Source organism: Aspergillus ambiguus (assembly GCF_047715705.1).
Source record: "Aspergillus ambiguus strain CBS 117.58 unplaced genomic scaffold BDV59scaffold_1, whole genome shotgun sequence".
Classification (NCBI taxonomy): Eukaryota; Fungi; Ascomycota; class Eurotiomycetes; order Eurotiales; family Aspergillaceae; genus Aspergillus; species Aspergillus ambiguus.
In genome coordinates, this window is record NW_027395514.1 from 754,939 (window position 1) to 768,337 (window position 13,399).

At 46.8% G+C, this 13,399-nt stretch overlaps 7 protein-coding genes across 7 annotated transcripts; 3 read left to right on the forward strand and 4 right to left on the reverse strand.

Moving 5' to 3' along the window:
- Positions 1-411: 411 nt before the first annotated feature.
- BDV59DRAFT_166699 (putative NmrA-like family protein) lies at positions 412-1,619 on the forward strand. Its single transcript, XM_073687760.1, has 3 exons — positions 412-890; positions 945-1,039; positions 1,095-1,619. The coding sequence occupies exons 1-3, from the start codon at positions 582-584 to the stop codon at positions 1,612-1,614; spliced, it is 924 nt and encodes a 307-aa protein (XP_073553119.1). The 5' UTR covers positions 412-581; the 3' UTR covers positions 1,615-1,619.
- Positions 1,620-2,433: 814 nt separating this feature from the next.
- BDV59DRAFT_190176 (general substrate transporter) lies at positions 2,434-4,245 on the reverse strand (the record flags this gene model as incomplete). The annotated part of the gene is made up of 5 exons (XM_073691721.1): positions 2,434-2,595; positions 2,645-3,646; positions 3,693-3,878; positions 3,929-4,068; positions 4,122-4,245. 5 exons carry the CDS (start codon positions 4,243-4,245, stop codon positions 2,434-2,436), a joined length of 1,614 nt encoding a protein of 537 aa, XP_073553120.1.
- Positions 4,246-4,484: 239 nt separating this feature from the next.
- BDV59DRAFT_190177 (SMP-30/gluconolactonase/LRE family protein) lies at positions 4,485-5,463 on the forward strand (the record flags this gene model as incomplete). Its single annotated transcript, XM_073691722.1, has 2 exons — positions 4,485-4,787; positions 4,843-5,463. 2 exons carry the CDS (start codon positions 4,485-4,487, stop codon positions 5,461-5,463), a joined length of 924 nt encoding a protein of 307 aa, XP_073553121.1.
- Positions 5,464-5,541: 78 nt separating this feature from the next.
- BDV59DRAFT_206845 (D-isomer specific 2-hydroxyacid dehydrogenase) lies at positions 5,542-6,468 on the reverse strand (the record flags this gene model as incomplete). The annotated part of the gene is made up of 1 exon (XM_073694867.1): positions 5,542-6,468. One exon carries the CDS (start codon positions 6,466-6,468, stop codon positions 5,542-5,544), a length of 927 nt encoding a protein of 308 aa, XP_073553122.1.
- Positions 6,469-6,705: 237 nt separating this feature from the next.
- On the reverse strand, positions 6,706-8,861 carry BDV59DRAFT_206846 (Zn(II)2Cys6 transcription factor; the record flags this gene model as incomplete). Its single annotated transcript, XM_073694868.1, has 6 exons — positions 6,706-6,792; positions 6,859-7,434; positions 7,484-7,544; positions 7,636-8,523; positions 8,585-8,709; positions 8,766-8,861. 6 exons carry the CDS (start codon positions 8,859-8,861, stop codon positions 6,706-6,708), a joined length of 1,833 nt encoding a protein of 610 aa, XP_073553123.1.
- A 463-nt stretch (positions 8,862-9,324) lies between these two features.
- Positions 9,325-11,862, forward strand: BDV59DRAFT_3347 (Zn(II)2Cys6 transcription factor). Its single transcript, XM_073696225.1, has 6 exons — positions 9,325-9,433; positions 9,502-9,596; positions 9,656-9,874; positions 9,931-10,083; positions 10,136-10,458; positions 10,518-11,862. Exons 1-6 carry the CDS (start codon positions 9,359-9,361, stop codon positions 11,834-11,836), a joined length of 2,184 nt encoding a protein of 727 aa, XP_073553124.1. The 5' UTR covers positions 9,325-9,358; the 3' UTR covers positions 11,837-11,862.
- A 6-nt stretch (positions 11,863-11,868) lies between these two features.
- On the reverse strand, positions 11,869-12,702 carry BDV59DRAFT_206847 (HpcH/HpaI aldolase family protein; the record flags this gene model as incomplete). Its single annotated transcript, XM_073694869.1, has 1 exon — positions 11,869-12,702. One exon carries the CDS (start codon positions 12,700-12,702, stop codon positions 11,869-11,871), a length of 834 nt encoding a protein of 277 aa, XP_073553125.1.
- Positions 12,703-13,399: the final 697 nt, after the last annotated feature.

Genomic DNA, 13,399 nt, shown 5'->3' on the forward strand with positions numbered 1-13,399 from the left:
ACGCAGTTCAATAAAGGATCGTTTCTGCCTGCCGCCCATCTCTTTAAATCCTAGTAGTAGTCAGCACTCGGAACTCTCCAAATACACCAAATAACGTATACATGAACGTCGATAAAAAGAGTTCGTTATTAGTGCACTACGTAACGGACAGTTTATAAAACTACCTAGGTAGTCGGCGAAGGTGCCCTATACATATGGCCCTGAAAAATGACAGCAGACTCTTGACATTCAGCTCGTGGAAGCCCTAAAGTGGTGACTTTACAGGCCCCATGTTGCGTTGTGTGGTGTTAACTGACTTATGTACTGAGTCGAGAAATTTAATTGCGCAATGTGGTCTAAACTTAATATGGCTATGTGCCGCTTAGTGCGTTGTAGAATAAAAACGAATGCTGAGAAATCAGAATCTGTCAGCACTAAGTAAGATAGGACTGTGTTCAACTAGTCTTTTTGTGTCAAGGTTGATTATCAATCCACCGACTAAAGCCAGATACAAAAAACGATACTACGGAACCCCAATTCCCACATAATTGCAGCAACTGCAATTGTTGACTCATACCTGCATCACGTCCACAAAATCCAGCATGACCCTCAGATATCTCATTGTCGGCGCCACTGGTGGACTGGGGGCAGAGGTCCTCAATTACTTCGTTGAAAACACCCACCCCAATGAGTATGCGGCAGCATCCTCGCAGTCGTCGATGCGGTCGCACTTTGAATCGCAGGGCATTGCGTTTCGGCACGTCAGTTACGATGATCCCGCGACGTTAGAGTCAGCGTTGACGGATGTGGAGAACGTGTTATTTGTCAGTACGCCAGTTTTCGACATTGAGCGTCGCAACAAACAGCACAAGAACTTCATTATTGCTGCAAAGAAGATGGACGTCAAGCATGTATAGCTTATTTATCAACTGGTACTCTCTGGACTTTTCACTAAACTAATACAGGTCTGGTATACTTCGCTTGCGTTCGGTGGCCTTACAAGCGATTCTAAAGCTTTGGTACAACAGTCCCATTATATGACAGAGAAATGGCTGGAAGAGTTAGACCCAAAGGATCCCTTCATAAGCCTTAATTGGTGGTTAACGTACTCGCAGATCAGGAATAAACTTCACATCCATCCGCGAAGGCGCCTACGCAGACGCCTTCCCCGTCTTCATCAACTGGTATCCGGAGTCAAAGCAGATCACACTGCCTATTGACGGTCGCGTGGCATTTGCGCTGCGCAGAGAGCTAGGCGAAGCTACGGCACGCTTAATGATTGAAGGCGGCCATGATCGTGAGATTGTGCTACTCACTCCAAATGAAACCATTACGTACTCGGAAATAGTAGACATCATAAATGAAACTGCTGGTCGGAATGTTGAGTTCCGGCTTGTTTCGGATGAAGAATTCCTTGAACGGGCAGCAGAGAAGGATCCAGGCGGCAAAGACGAGACATTTTTCCGCATGGTTTTGACTTGGCACGAGGCTATTCGGGACGGAGATCTGGAAGCGACTGATCCGTTAATGGGAAAGGTACTGGAAAGGGAACCCATGGCACCTGGAGATGCGGTGAGACACTTATTGGAGAACAATCACAACTACACATGGCACCAGAATTACAAGAAGGAATGAAATAGGATTCAACATAGTACTACTATAATGTGAAAGTTACCTTGTTGACTGAAGCCCAGAAATGAATGGATGGTCACCAAAGGATAGAGTACACCCCCAACATCTCATATCTCCTATTGATTATAGCGAGTGTAGGGTGTTCTATAGAGGGCCTTGTTATTGTAGCCATATCCTTTAATCTCATATATAGCTGCAGCCTACGTGTATCATCCTGTATAAGAAAACTTAAATCGGCATTGCCAACATTGCTAGAAGGTCCAATTGTAGCATTAGTCCCTGCTGTAATGTCCAGAATCTGGTAGCTAGCTCGGGCTTTGCAGCCACGAGCCCACCGAGTTGTGTTGATAGCCCGTCAATGCGATCCAGATAATGGCACATGAAGTCTCCTGAAATTCTATCCATGTAATTGGGGAAATGCCCCGGAAATTGACAAAGCCGCGACGCTGCCGGAGACCCGCTTCACATATACATTCTGTCCCCTATGCGGGCCCAACTGTAAGGTTCGTTTTTAGAACAATTAACTGGAACCCACATTTGCTCATGGTTATCACTTTGTCCTAGACCCGAACGGGTGAACCCACCAGCTAGCTGCGGACCAATACTCCCACACGACATGGAAACCATGAAGTAATCATATGCTTATTGAAGACACTTGTACATTATACTAAGAGAGGCTGCGGGTATTTTCACTTATACGAAGGAAAACGAGGGTAGAAACAAGTCATGATTTCTAATTTGCAGGAGAATGTAACGAGATCAATCGAAACCTTCTGATGCATGGGGAGGTTTGGGTAGGATGGGTCTTCAACAAACGTGCCACTATGGGGTTTCGAAATGTTCTGATCTTGGAGTAACAGCACTTTTTGTGTCGCACCTCTCCACTAGAATGTCATCGCGCGATGGATACGCCACCTTGTATACGGTATACCATGGTCTTTGGAATAAGCTATCGAGTGCTTCCAATGACCTTCCCGTGGTATCCTATAGCCAGTGAGCTTTGTACAATGTTAGCTTTCGGTTTTAGACTCACCGGCATAGCAAAAAAGACGTATACCAGACCCAGCAAGCAAATACACCCAAAAAACACAAATGCACCCCATTTATCAGTGGCAGCTAGGAGACTGGGCATAGCCCGAGAACACCCGAAGTAAAATGCCCAGTGGAATGCCATTGAAATAGAAACATTAAATGACCGGATGCGAATTGGGAAGATCTCCGATCCGACGAGGTATGGGATACTGAACCATCCGATACTCCAAGCGACTGCATGTGTATAGATCGCAACTATAGCTCCAGTTGATGCGCGCGAAGCACTGGTGGTGTTTCTGATGTGATCTGCCGTCATATTCCTGGTTACACCCAAATAAGCCCCCACGTAGATGAGTGTAATCAGTTGTAGGCATATTCCCGTCATCAGAGACCGACGGCGACCCACGATGTCGACAATAAACAAGGCAAAGGCCAGAGTGCTAATAAACTTTATCACTCCATAGATTCCTGTTGCCAGAAATGTAGATTCATCGCCGGAAATGCCGAGATATCCGAAGATAGTGGGAGAGTACTGCGTGATCGCATTGGCCCCTGACCACTGAGAGAGTAGGGTTGCCAAAAAAATGAGGAAAAACCGACGTCTGTTTTCAACTGGAATAAAGGTGTCTTTAAATAGCTCCATTATGGTAGCTCTGCCGGCGGATTCGCTCTCAAAAATAATCTGAGCATCCATGCCTGTCAGCTCAGCAATTATCATGGGGTCATCAAGTGGCAAGCGGCGAAGTTTTGATAATATTGTAGTGGCTTGATCCTTCTTTCCTTTATATAAGAGCCACCTTGGTGATTCGCAACATATGAACGATCCAAAAAGCCAGATTATCGAGGGCAAAAGTTGCAGGAGTGTAGGGAGCATCCACTGTATATCACCACCAGGATAACTCCTAGTCACCCCATAGTTGATAAAGAATCCGAGCACGACGCCCAGTTGCTGGCACGCAGCATACTGTAGTGTCAGGAGGCCACGTAGAATTTTTGGGGAGATCTAAGGAAGTTAGTATGACGCAAAGAACTGTTTCGGTCTGTAGTACCTCCGATATATAGATAGGTGGCACTATAGTAAGCACTCCTATACCGAATCCCGCAATGAATCTCGATGCGTATAGACCTGACAGGCTTCCATGACATAATCCCTGCCCCAGGACTCCTCCCATATATATAATAGTTGCTAGGCGGAGGGTCCATTTCCGTCCAATTCGATCGTTAATCTGAGGACACTACAGTTCGAGTCAGGGATGTTATGCGAGCTAATGGGGTGGCACTTTACACCAAGACACCCAAAGACAGCCCCAGCTGTGGCAATAGAGACGATCCATCCCTTGGAATTTGCGTACTCTGCTTCTGATAGACCATCCAACCCGAATTTCGATCTGAAGTGGGACTGGGTAACGAGCGATGCAATATTTCCTATAATGGTAAGACAAGAATTTATTCACGCATCTAGCATCGTGGAATTTTACCTTCATCGAATCCTTTAGCGACACCAGCAAAAGCAAATATCCATGTGCACGTCAGTACATATGTGTTGAACGTGCCCTTCGGTGAATCCCGTATGGCTTTTTTCGTCTCCGCAATAAGTCCCATGGTATCGTCTGCGACACTTAGGGATTGTATCAAACTGACTTCGGCCTGGAACGGAGAAGCCCCAATTATAAGGCATTAAAAGCAGTAACACATATGACCTTGGTTTTGATCTGTGTCTCCAACTCCGGGAAATATCCGACACAGGATCGGATTCTGTCCAGTTGCAGCTATATAGTCGAGTCACCGTCAATAGCCCCATGGGCGCTATCCCTTCGATTAGAGCTACGCCTTCATTGAGAATGAACTTTTACCCAACACCCCCAGTTATTCAAGCTGAAATCTATGTTCGCATCCCTGATTCTTTGAGATGCACAGGCCAGCCCACAGAGTGGCGCGGTGGGTCCACACTTCCAGCGTCGGATATCTTTCTCGAAGCTCCAATATACACAACGGACGGACACCTTTACGTAGTAGACATTCCGTACGGGAGGATTCTGAAGATAGACGATCACAGAAACGTTACGGAATGTGTTCGGTATGATGGAGAACCCAACGGGCTAGTTGTCCAACATGGCTGTTTGGTTATCGCAGATTACAAGCAGGTAAGAAAGGACTCATCCTGGTTGCTAATCATAGGATGTAACACGCACTGCTTAGGGTATCCTTTTGTTCGATCCGGAAAACAGCAGCGTATCCCCCCTGCTAACTCGCCGCAATCTTGAACGGTTTAAGGGACCAAATGACTTGATCGTCTCATCTAAAAATGAAATTTACTTCACCGATCAAGGCCAGACAGGGATGACTGATCAGTCCGGATGCGTATATCGGCTCTCGCCCAATGGTAAATTAGATTGTTTGCTATCTAACGGAGCTTCTCCGAACGGACTGGTCCTATCCCCCGATGAGCGATTCCTTTATGTGGCTATGACTCGGTCGAATTCTGTGTGGAGGCTACCACTGCACCAGGATGGGACAACCTCTAAGGTCGGCTTGTTCTTCCAGTCATTTGGCTGCGCTGGTCCTGACGGTTTGGCGATGGACGAAGAAGGATCCTTGTTTATCTGCCATCCCAGTCTGGGATCCATCTTTGTTGTTGATTCAGAGGGTGTCCCGAAGGCACGGATCATAACAGCACCTACCGGGGGAAAGAATTTGACCAACTGCACATTTGGAGGACCTGATGGGCGGATGCTTTTTATAACTGATAGTATGGAGGGAAATGTGCAGTGCGTGAAGTGGCACTGCAGGGGAGTTCCGAGGTCAAATTCGCTAACGTGAAACATTGCGCGACTACTCCATAAAAAGGCGAAAAGAGAACACTTATTGAATCTAAATTTGATGTGGAAGATCTATATCCTATTCTGCTGACAAGTATCGATGTAAGTTGTCAATGGCAGCAGTAGCGCTCGCATATTGTGCCCTATATGTGGCAGCGCCAATGTGTGGAGTACTGATCACATTCAAGTTGTCCCACAGTACCCCATATTTCTCGTGACTGGGAGGCTCTTGTTCGTGGCAGTCTAGACCAGCACCCCAGAGGTAGCCTTCCGATAATGCTCGGGTAAGGTCCTCTTCATTCACAATACCTCCCCGGGCTGTATTGATTAGAATGGCATCTGGCTTCATGGTGCGAATTTGGGCGTAAGTTATCATGTTCCGCGTATCACAAGTAAGCGGCACATGAATGGAGAGGATATCAGCCTGCGCAAGGACCTCGGCAATAGACTTCACCCGAGTGTGAGGGATGTGCTCCCAAACATTCTCTGGCATATATGCGTCATAAGCAATGATGTGCGCCTCAAAACCGCCGCGAAATATCTCTGCTACAGTCCGTCCGATGTTTCCCATTCCAATAATTCCAACGGTCCTTTGATACAGTGTCAGACCCTTGCAGGTCTCTTTTGGTACAGGCTTTGTCATTTGACGAGTAGTTATGGACCGAATTCCCCGTGCAATGGACAGAGCCAGGGCAACGACCAGTTCTGCAACGTCGCGAGCATTTGCTCCAGGTGTGTTGAGGATTTTAATTCCCCGTTTTGCGCAAGCATCTTGATCTATTTTGTCGATGCCCACTCCATGCTTGCCGATTGCGACCAAATTTGGGCAACTGGCTATGTCCTCAGCAGTCAGATAGGAACTTCGGACCAGTAAGGCTCGTGCATTTTGTCTCCAGCCGTGAAAATCTTCGTCTTCAGGTTGGACGAGATGAAATAATGACTTCGCATGTTCTATCGCTTCCGGAGGGAACGTGTCCAGAAGATAGACGGTTGGCTTATCGGCCATGGTTTGATGAGTAGGCACGAGCTCTTCACGAACGATGGGTGATATTGTGAAGTGGCTTCGAAGTGCTCACAGGTTGCTCGAAAGAACCACCTTTATAGCTCGCATTTCTAGTATGGCTATATAAAGATAGACTATATGCCCCACCCCATACATGGGCAAATATACCGGACCCTGTCCGCCGGGCATTGTCCGAAGCAGCAGTAGTACGCGGTACTAATTCTAGACTCGTAAATTGAGTCAATCTGGTGTGGGTCTGTCTAGGATACCGTCTTTGATAATTGCTTGAATAGAATGGGGAACTATGCTTCCCACTTGGTCGATCATCTGCCCCTCATATTTTCGCATTAGGCCATTGGCTTTTCGTGTATCGCTAGAAACAGCAAGACTTACCGGGTTGTCTACTGACTCTTGAAGGCACCACAATGTTTGACAAAGGCGTCTCAATGCAGGAAATCGTTCTCCAAGTATAGTCAATAATGCAGTGCATTTGTTTAACACGCCTGAGTCACTTGATGACGTAGAACGTGAATATCTTTTTGCCTGAATAAACACCACTCCTGCAGAGAATATATCAAATGCGTCAATGAATGACCCTGAGAAGTTGCCATTCTCCAGAGCAATATATTCTGCATTGATATATTCCACACAGATAGCTATGACATCCTGAGGAATAGTTCGGGTGATTCCGAGGCCGCCCGTCGTGGGTGGTTTGAGTCTACTGACTTGCACCAGGCGTACAAAGGCTCTACATGTGAGCTGTAATACCCCTCGTGAAGCCGATAATGATTTGTATGGGTCCCGTATATTTCTTGTCATGTCCCTCCAATAGAGGATGCTTCCATAGTGGAAAGCCATCCCCTGAGATGTCGAAAGTTCCATGTTGGATAAAATCTTAGCATGCATGAGAATTTGAGCTGCGATATCAGTACCTGTCTGTCCCTGTGTCCTCATACTACTCGGCGGGATCTGCGTAGTATCAGCATCAGGCATGGAAATAGAGGTGAATGATGCCCACGGAAAGCGAAATATCCTCGTCCTGGATGCTGAACGGTCGATCCAATGCGCAACCAATCATCCTGCACGATATGTAAGCTTTTTTCTTTTCGTTTATTTATTTATTTATCTTTTCCCCTTCGACTGGGAAAAAAAAAAATGAGAGAAACAAACCGGTCGATGATATACAAGTTCCAGAATATCCCTCTTCTCTTGTTGAGAATATCTTCAGAAACACCATTATCGTGAGGTGGCACTTTGTGGAATCGGTACGAGACTGCTTTCTTCACAGCTATGCCAACAAGGTGCCATGTTGAGCCTCCAGTGGAAGTAAACATAGAATATATAATTAATAATAGGATGCTGCGGAGCAAATTCACTACGTCGTTGACCTCGAGTATCTCAGGGAACCTCACCATAGCCGCATTGTGCAGACTAGTTGAGAACATTTCGACCCCGGAATCTGGGGACAGCAAGGCACCTATGGCTGCTATCATATACGCAGTGAAACTCCTAAAGGCATGTGGCGGACCGTGACTGTGGAAGCTCTCATCACTCTCGAAGAGAGAGTTGCAGCATACTGCCATCTCTGCCTCATCAATGTATGGAGAAAAGAAACTTGTGCGGTCAAGAAAGCGGCGGAGACAGCCAGCCATAAAATCCCTGGTGAGAGCCGGGGTCTGATTCAACATGTCCCTATATGTCGATTTATGAGACAAAGGGCGCGAAGAACGTGCTGGGTTATCCCCTGAGATGGCAAGTGAAGCTTTGATCATGCTTGCCATTGCTAGCTCCTGGGGGAAACCCCTAGCTTCATCATGCGGTTCGGCCATAGCATCACGGGAGAGGAATCCGATTTCTCCCATTGCTGCTTGCACCGACCCTTCAGTTATACTGGTCGTTTCTGTCAGCGGCGTAGTATGAGATATCTGTGAGCTCTCGTCTGCCGGAAGATGCGTCGAGTGTGGTGTTACAACCCTCTCGTCGGTCGCAGGGCACGCTCGCTGACGCCTGGACTGATCATCCAGTTGTTCCGCTTTTCTCTTTAGAGTCTCAATGTAACTGCTCTCATATCAATATTCTGTCTACTTAAGTGAGTGGGGTGGGAACAGGGCGTCTTCACTCCGGCAATGCAGTATTTGAGAGCCCACTTTCTTCGTCTGTAGCAGACCCAAATGGCACAGTTCGAGGGCAGCAGGTAGCTCTGGCCTCATGGCACGTCGTGCATACTGGCAACAATTTGTCGCACTGCCCATTTGTATTAGTAGGAGCGTATCGAACTTGGCTGCAGTGGGTCACTTCACTTTTTGCTTTCGCTTCCAGCATCGTTCGCAGGCTTGGAGCCTTCTTGCTGGTCGAGGAGACTGTATTCTAGGATCATTCCGACGGCTTTCGTCCATGATACAATATCAAGACGTAAATATCTGGTGAATGCAAGGTGGTTATGCGACCACTGCGTACATGATCCCCGAGAGAACTACGGCACATTGTCCACGTGGAGAGGTATCATCGGCGTAACCCCGATTACAGGCTTCCCTACCACTCGGAGGTTATCCGACTGACAGACAAACTGTTGCAGTAGAACTACGACATTTACTTGACGCAGCAATATTCAAAGAAAAAAGAAATAAAAATAAAAAGCACGGATACGTGCAACTTTATGAAAGGCGTCTGGACAACAGTACATAACCATATCCGCTTTCCACTGGGAGAGCTTGTGGGTAAATAAGTATTAATAGCCCGGGGCCGAGGGAGGGGGGCCCGCTTCTCCATTTTGGTTCTCCACATTGTTGTCATGTGCGCATCGTAGGCAGCCCAGTGAACTGCCGCCGCGGGAAAAAGAAAAAGAATACTACGCCAGATGTTATTCTTTCATATAGCAGTTGATAACGGCATCATGAGTAACGGCGCAGAATACAGAAAATTGCCCCGACTACCCGCCTGCCAATCGTGCTATACGAAGAAAACCAAGGTATCAGTTACCATAGTCAAAATAGCTCGCTGAAGTGCAGTGGGACTAATCGCCGTATTTCTGTATAGTGTGACAATGCTCGTCCGATATGCACGCCATGCATGAACAACGGTCATGTTTGCCTAACTGTGAGCCTGGACGGCAGTGAGCCAGTTCCTCGAGAGTAAGGACACTAAGGACACTCTTCATCGGACGTGAGAAGTTGCCACTGATCTTAAATAGGTATATATATGAACTGGAGAAAAAGGTCCAAAGACTACAGGAAGCAGTAATACATGCGGAACCATCTGGCGAAGCTCCAAACCATTGTCTGTCACCAGGTGTTCCCAGTTATCCGAGCCTGGCCTCACAAGACAGTTCAAATACAGCCACCCAAAACAGAAATAGCCTTAGACACGATTCCGGCTTATCCTCAAACTTTGCAGATGGTGCTGGCATCAGGTATCTCCAAAGAAATGTTCTGAAACATTATTTCCACCGTTAACACAGGAATGCAGTTTTATGAGTCTCCTTTTCACCGACCCACGATGGAGAGGACAGCATCATAAACTGCTGCAAAATCTGTCAAGAAGGGCATCGGTATTGGAAATCGGAGTTGAACCAAACGCTCTACCCTCTGCGAGAGAAGCACTTGCGCTATTCAACAGTTAGTGGGTACTCCTCATCTCACTGCAAGGATCATCAGTCTGAAACTCCATATAGTCTAAATGGATCTCATGTCCAAAACCCGTTCTTGCTTCGGCGAGATGTGCAAGGCCTGTATACTTCTTTGTTCTCAGAGGGCCAGCAATCCATGAATGGTTGTCCCGTTGAGAACCGGATATCAAACCAAGCTCTATTTCGAGCTTTCATGATCATTGCTATCGGGTCTGTCCCATTATATCGAACCGGCAAACACCATTTCCACCCATATGGGTATTATCTGACAGCGATGCGTTACCTGGAGGCCGATTTCTTATCAAAGGGCTTGGATTCTATTCAAGATCTCTTATTGGTAAGCAGATTTGGTATCTACTATCACATTGGTCCTCATTTGCCCTTCAGGCTGCACTTGAGTCTTATGGGCTAACTCACGACACACCAGGCACATCTATATGGGAACTTATTCAATTGTGTACTCGGATGTGCATTGAGCAAGATTTACATAGACCAGGCATATCAGCACGTTCTCGTGGAATCACGCTATTGAACGAACAACAGCGACGGCGGGTCTTCTGGCAATGCTACATGATGGACAGATATACCTCAGTAATGCTGGACCGTCCGCCTGCTATATCAGACAAAGATATCCTGGTTGGATTCCCTGTTGACGCAGATGACGAGGATCTCGAGCTCGCAGCTGAGTCGGGTAGGGTTGTAAATCTGGATGAGTTTTATAGGGTGGGTGCGTCCCAGACGAAAGAAATAACTGAAATGTCGGTTTTCTTTTTATGTCTGCGACTACGTCAGATTACCTCAAAAATACATAACAGCTTTCGGCAGAAGACTAGTGGCCCCCGTAATCGTGCGATGTCACAGCTTGAACTTGCAACTGCTAGCGGAGCCATATATGCAGATCTTGATGCACTGCTGGTCGAGCTAGAGCATTGGCGGCACTCAGCACCAGTCTTCCAGAACCCGAGATGCTTGTATGAAAGGCAGGAGTGGTACGATTTACTTCTCATGCGAGAGCGATTACTCCTTATACGAAAGGCAATCGATCTTGTACCAAAATTTAATAATATACCTCCCCGGGATCTTCTCTTCCTTTGCCTTCAATATGCTGTGGGGACCATCACAACGTTTTGCTGGTTGTTTAAACAAAAGCTTGTGACATACACACGGAGTTACTTTCAAACCCTGTTTACAGCAGGTCTGTCGGTCATTTTCTGCGTGTCAGTGGTGAAGGACATTGATCTTCAGACTACCATGACGGCTACCCAGGCAGTCGAAGATGGCGAAGAGACTCTGAAGGAAATGGTCCACGAGCTTCCAGACGCTGTTAACTACGTTGCTGTACACGAGGCATTACGCGTGGATATAATGAGTAAGTTGAGAAACTTCGATGGCCATGATGGAGAGTCAGGTCACACCCATGGCATACAGTCTGTCATATCTGATACGGCAAACCAATTGAATGATGGAACACGCCAGTCACACGAACCGTGTCCAACGGACCAGCAACATATCGATGGCATTGAGCACCAAGGCACGCCGCTAAATATCTTGTGGCCTACATTTACTCTTGGTCGCACAGAAAACGAACTACTTCCGACGGAAGGCCATGATGCTAGGATTGAAAATTCACTGTCATCTTGGAATATATTTGGACAAAACCTATTTTGGAACATGGAGGCCGGAATGCTGGGAGAGTATGTGTATGGAGACTTAGGCGCTGCCCCCTTTCTTGATGAAGGATTATGAGATTTGAATTATAAATGCTAGACAACGATAGTCTATTGCTTGTATACTCTCTTGTGCAGTCTTTCACTAAGTTCGGCATATTTCTGGCCCATTTCTTTCATGCCTGCCTGCAACATCGATGCGTCCTGTCCACTTAATGACCAGGTTGCCCCCATGGCGAACCACTTTTCCAAGATGTCTAGCCTTCCACCAATTCCCCCAATACCAATCGGCTTTCCTGTCATCCTTCCTGCATCGATGATCTTGGCAACCGCATCTTGATATAGCGGGCTATCATACTTGCCAGGGATGCCTAGGTCCGTGCAAAGATCATTTGAGCCAACCAAGACCCCATCAACACCCTCGACTGCAAAGATTTCCTCTGCCAATTTGACAGCTGCTGGGGTTTCAATCATAGGAATAAGCATTGTTTGCGAATTCAAGACCTCATTCTGCACGAGAGTCGGCACATGTTGGAAATTAAAAGCAGCCTGGTTATTTGTACACCCGCGGGATCCTAAGGGGGCAAATTTTGCGTGTTGTACAATATCTCTCACTTCCTGAACCGTTTCCACATGTGGAATGACAATTGCAGATGCTCCTGCATCAAGAATCCGGCTAATATGCCAGTGGGACTTGGAGGGCGAACGGACTACTGGCGATACACCAACGTAGTTACAGGCGAGAATCAGCTCAGAGACAGTGCGCATATCGAGGGCAGAATGTTCCATATCAATAAAAACCGCATGTATGCCAGCCATCTTGCACATCATCGGAATCTGATTGCCTGTCACAAATTTGATCGACATCAAAGGAGTGATTTCGCCGTTCAAAATTCTCGTTCTGAATGGGTTCGAAATTGTATAAGGTTGTCCGATGGATGCCATTTTGATAGTTTCGTAGATCGCGGTTGGGCACTTTGCTGGACCTGAACGTGGGTTCAATGAATTACTTTGGGTAACATATGTTGTGTCTTCCCTCTTATATATTGCAGACTATTCTCAACACCTCGGATACCCATGATTTCCATGCACGGAAAAGTTCCGGAGAATATCCATCAGGCCAAGGGACGAAAAACGCCGAATTTATGAGCTATCTCGGATCTCCTCCATCAAAAAGCTTTCTACCATACAAAGTGGAAACTCAGCGATGGACGTGGCCACTAGCATAATTAGTTTGCGGGGTCCCGCCTCAACACACGCCCTAAGCTGTGGATTATTTACTCCGTACTCGTCCGGAGACAGGGGTCAATAGTGGTCATTTTAGCGTGTTTCGCGACGGTCGACGGAGAATACCCGATGGGGTACACTTCCCTCTCGGCGTTTCGGGATGCTTTCTATGGCATGATATCATCCCTGCGATTAATCTACATGCTTATCGTGATGACTATGACGACTAGGATGACTGCGGCTGGAAGGATGGAACTAGAGACTAGTACTACCATTTTGATTATGACAGAGCTATGATCACTATATTCGGGGCGATTTACACTATGCCTGCCCATAAGATCTTCGACAGTATGGAAAAAATGTGGCACAAAGATGACAAAATCCAAAAGCAAAGTGCAGCAAGGTGACGAGAATA

Coding starts and splice junctions, on each gene's coding strand:
- BDV59DRAFT_166699 (XM_073687760.1), top strand. CDS start 582: ATGACCCTCAGATATCTCATTGTCGGCGCCACTGGTGGACTGGGGGCA. Junction 891..944: donor AGAAGATGGACGTCAAGCAT/GTATAGCTTATT, acceptor AAACTAATACAG/GTCTGGTATACTTCGCTTGC. Junction 1,040..1,094: donor ACAGAGAAATGGCTGGAAGA/GTTAGACCCAAA, acceptor ACGTACTCGCAG/ATCAGGAATAAACTTCACAT.
- BDV59DRAFT_3347 (XM_073696225.1), top strand. CDS start 9,359: ATGAGTAACGGCGCAGAATACAGAAAATTGCCCCGACTACCCGCCTGC. Junction 9,597..9,655: donor AGTGAGCCAGTTCCTCGAGA/GTAAGGACACTA, acceptor GATCTTAAATAG/GTATATATATGAACTGGAGA. Junction 10,459..10,517: donor TGGTATCTACTATCACATTG/GTCCTCATTTGC, acceptor ACGACACACCAG/GCACATCTATATGGGAACTT.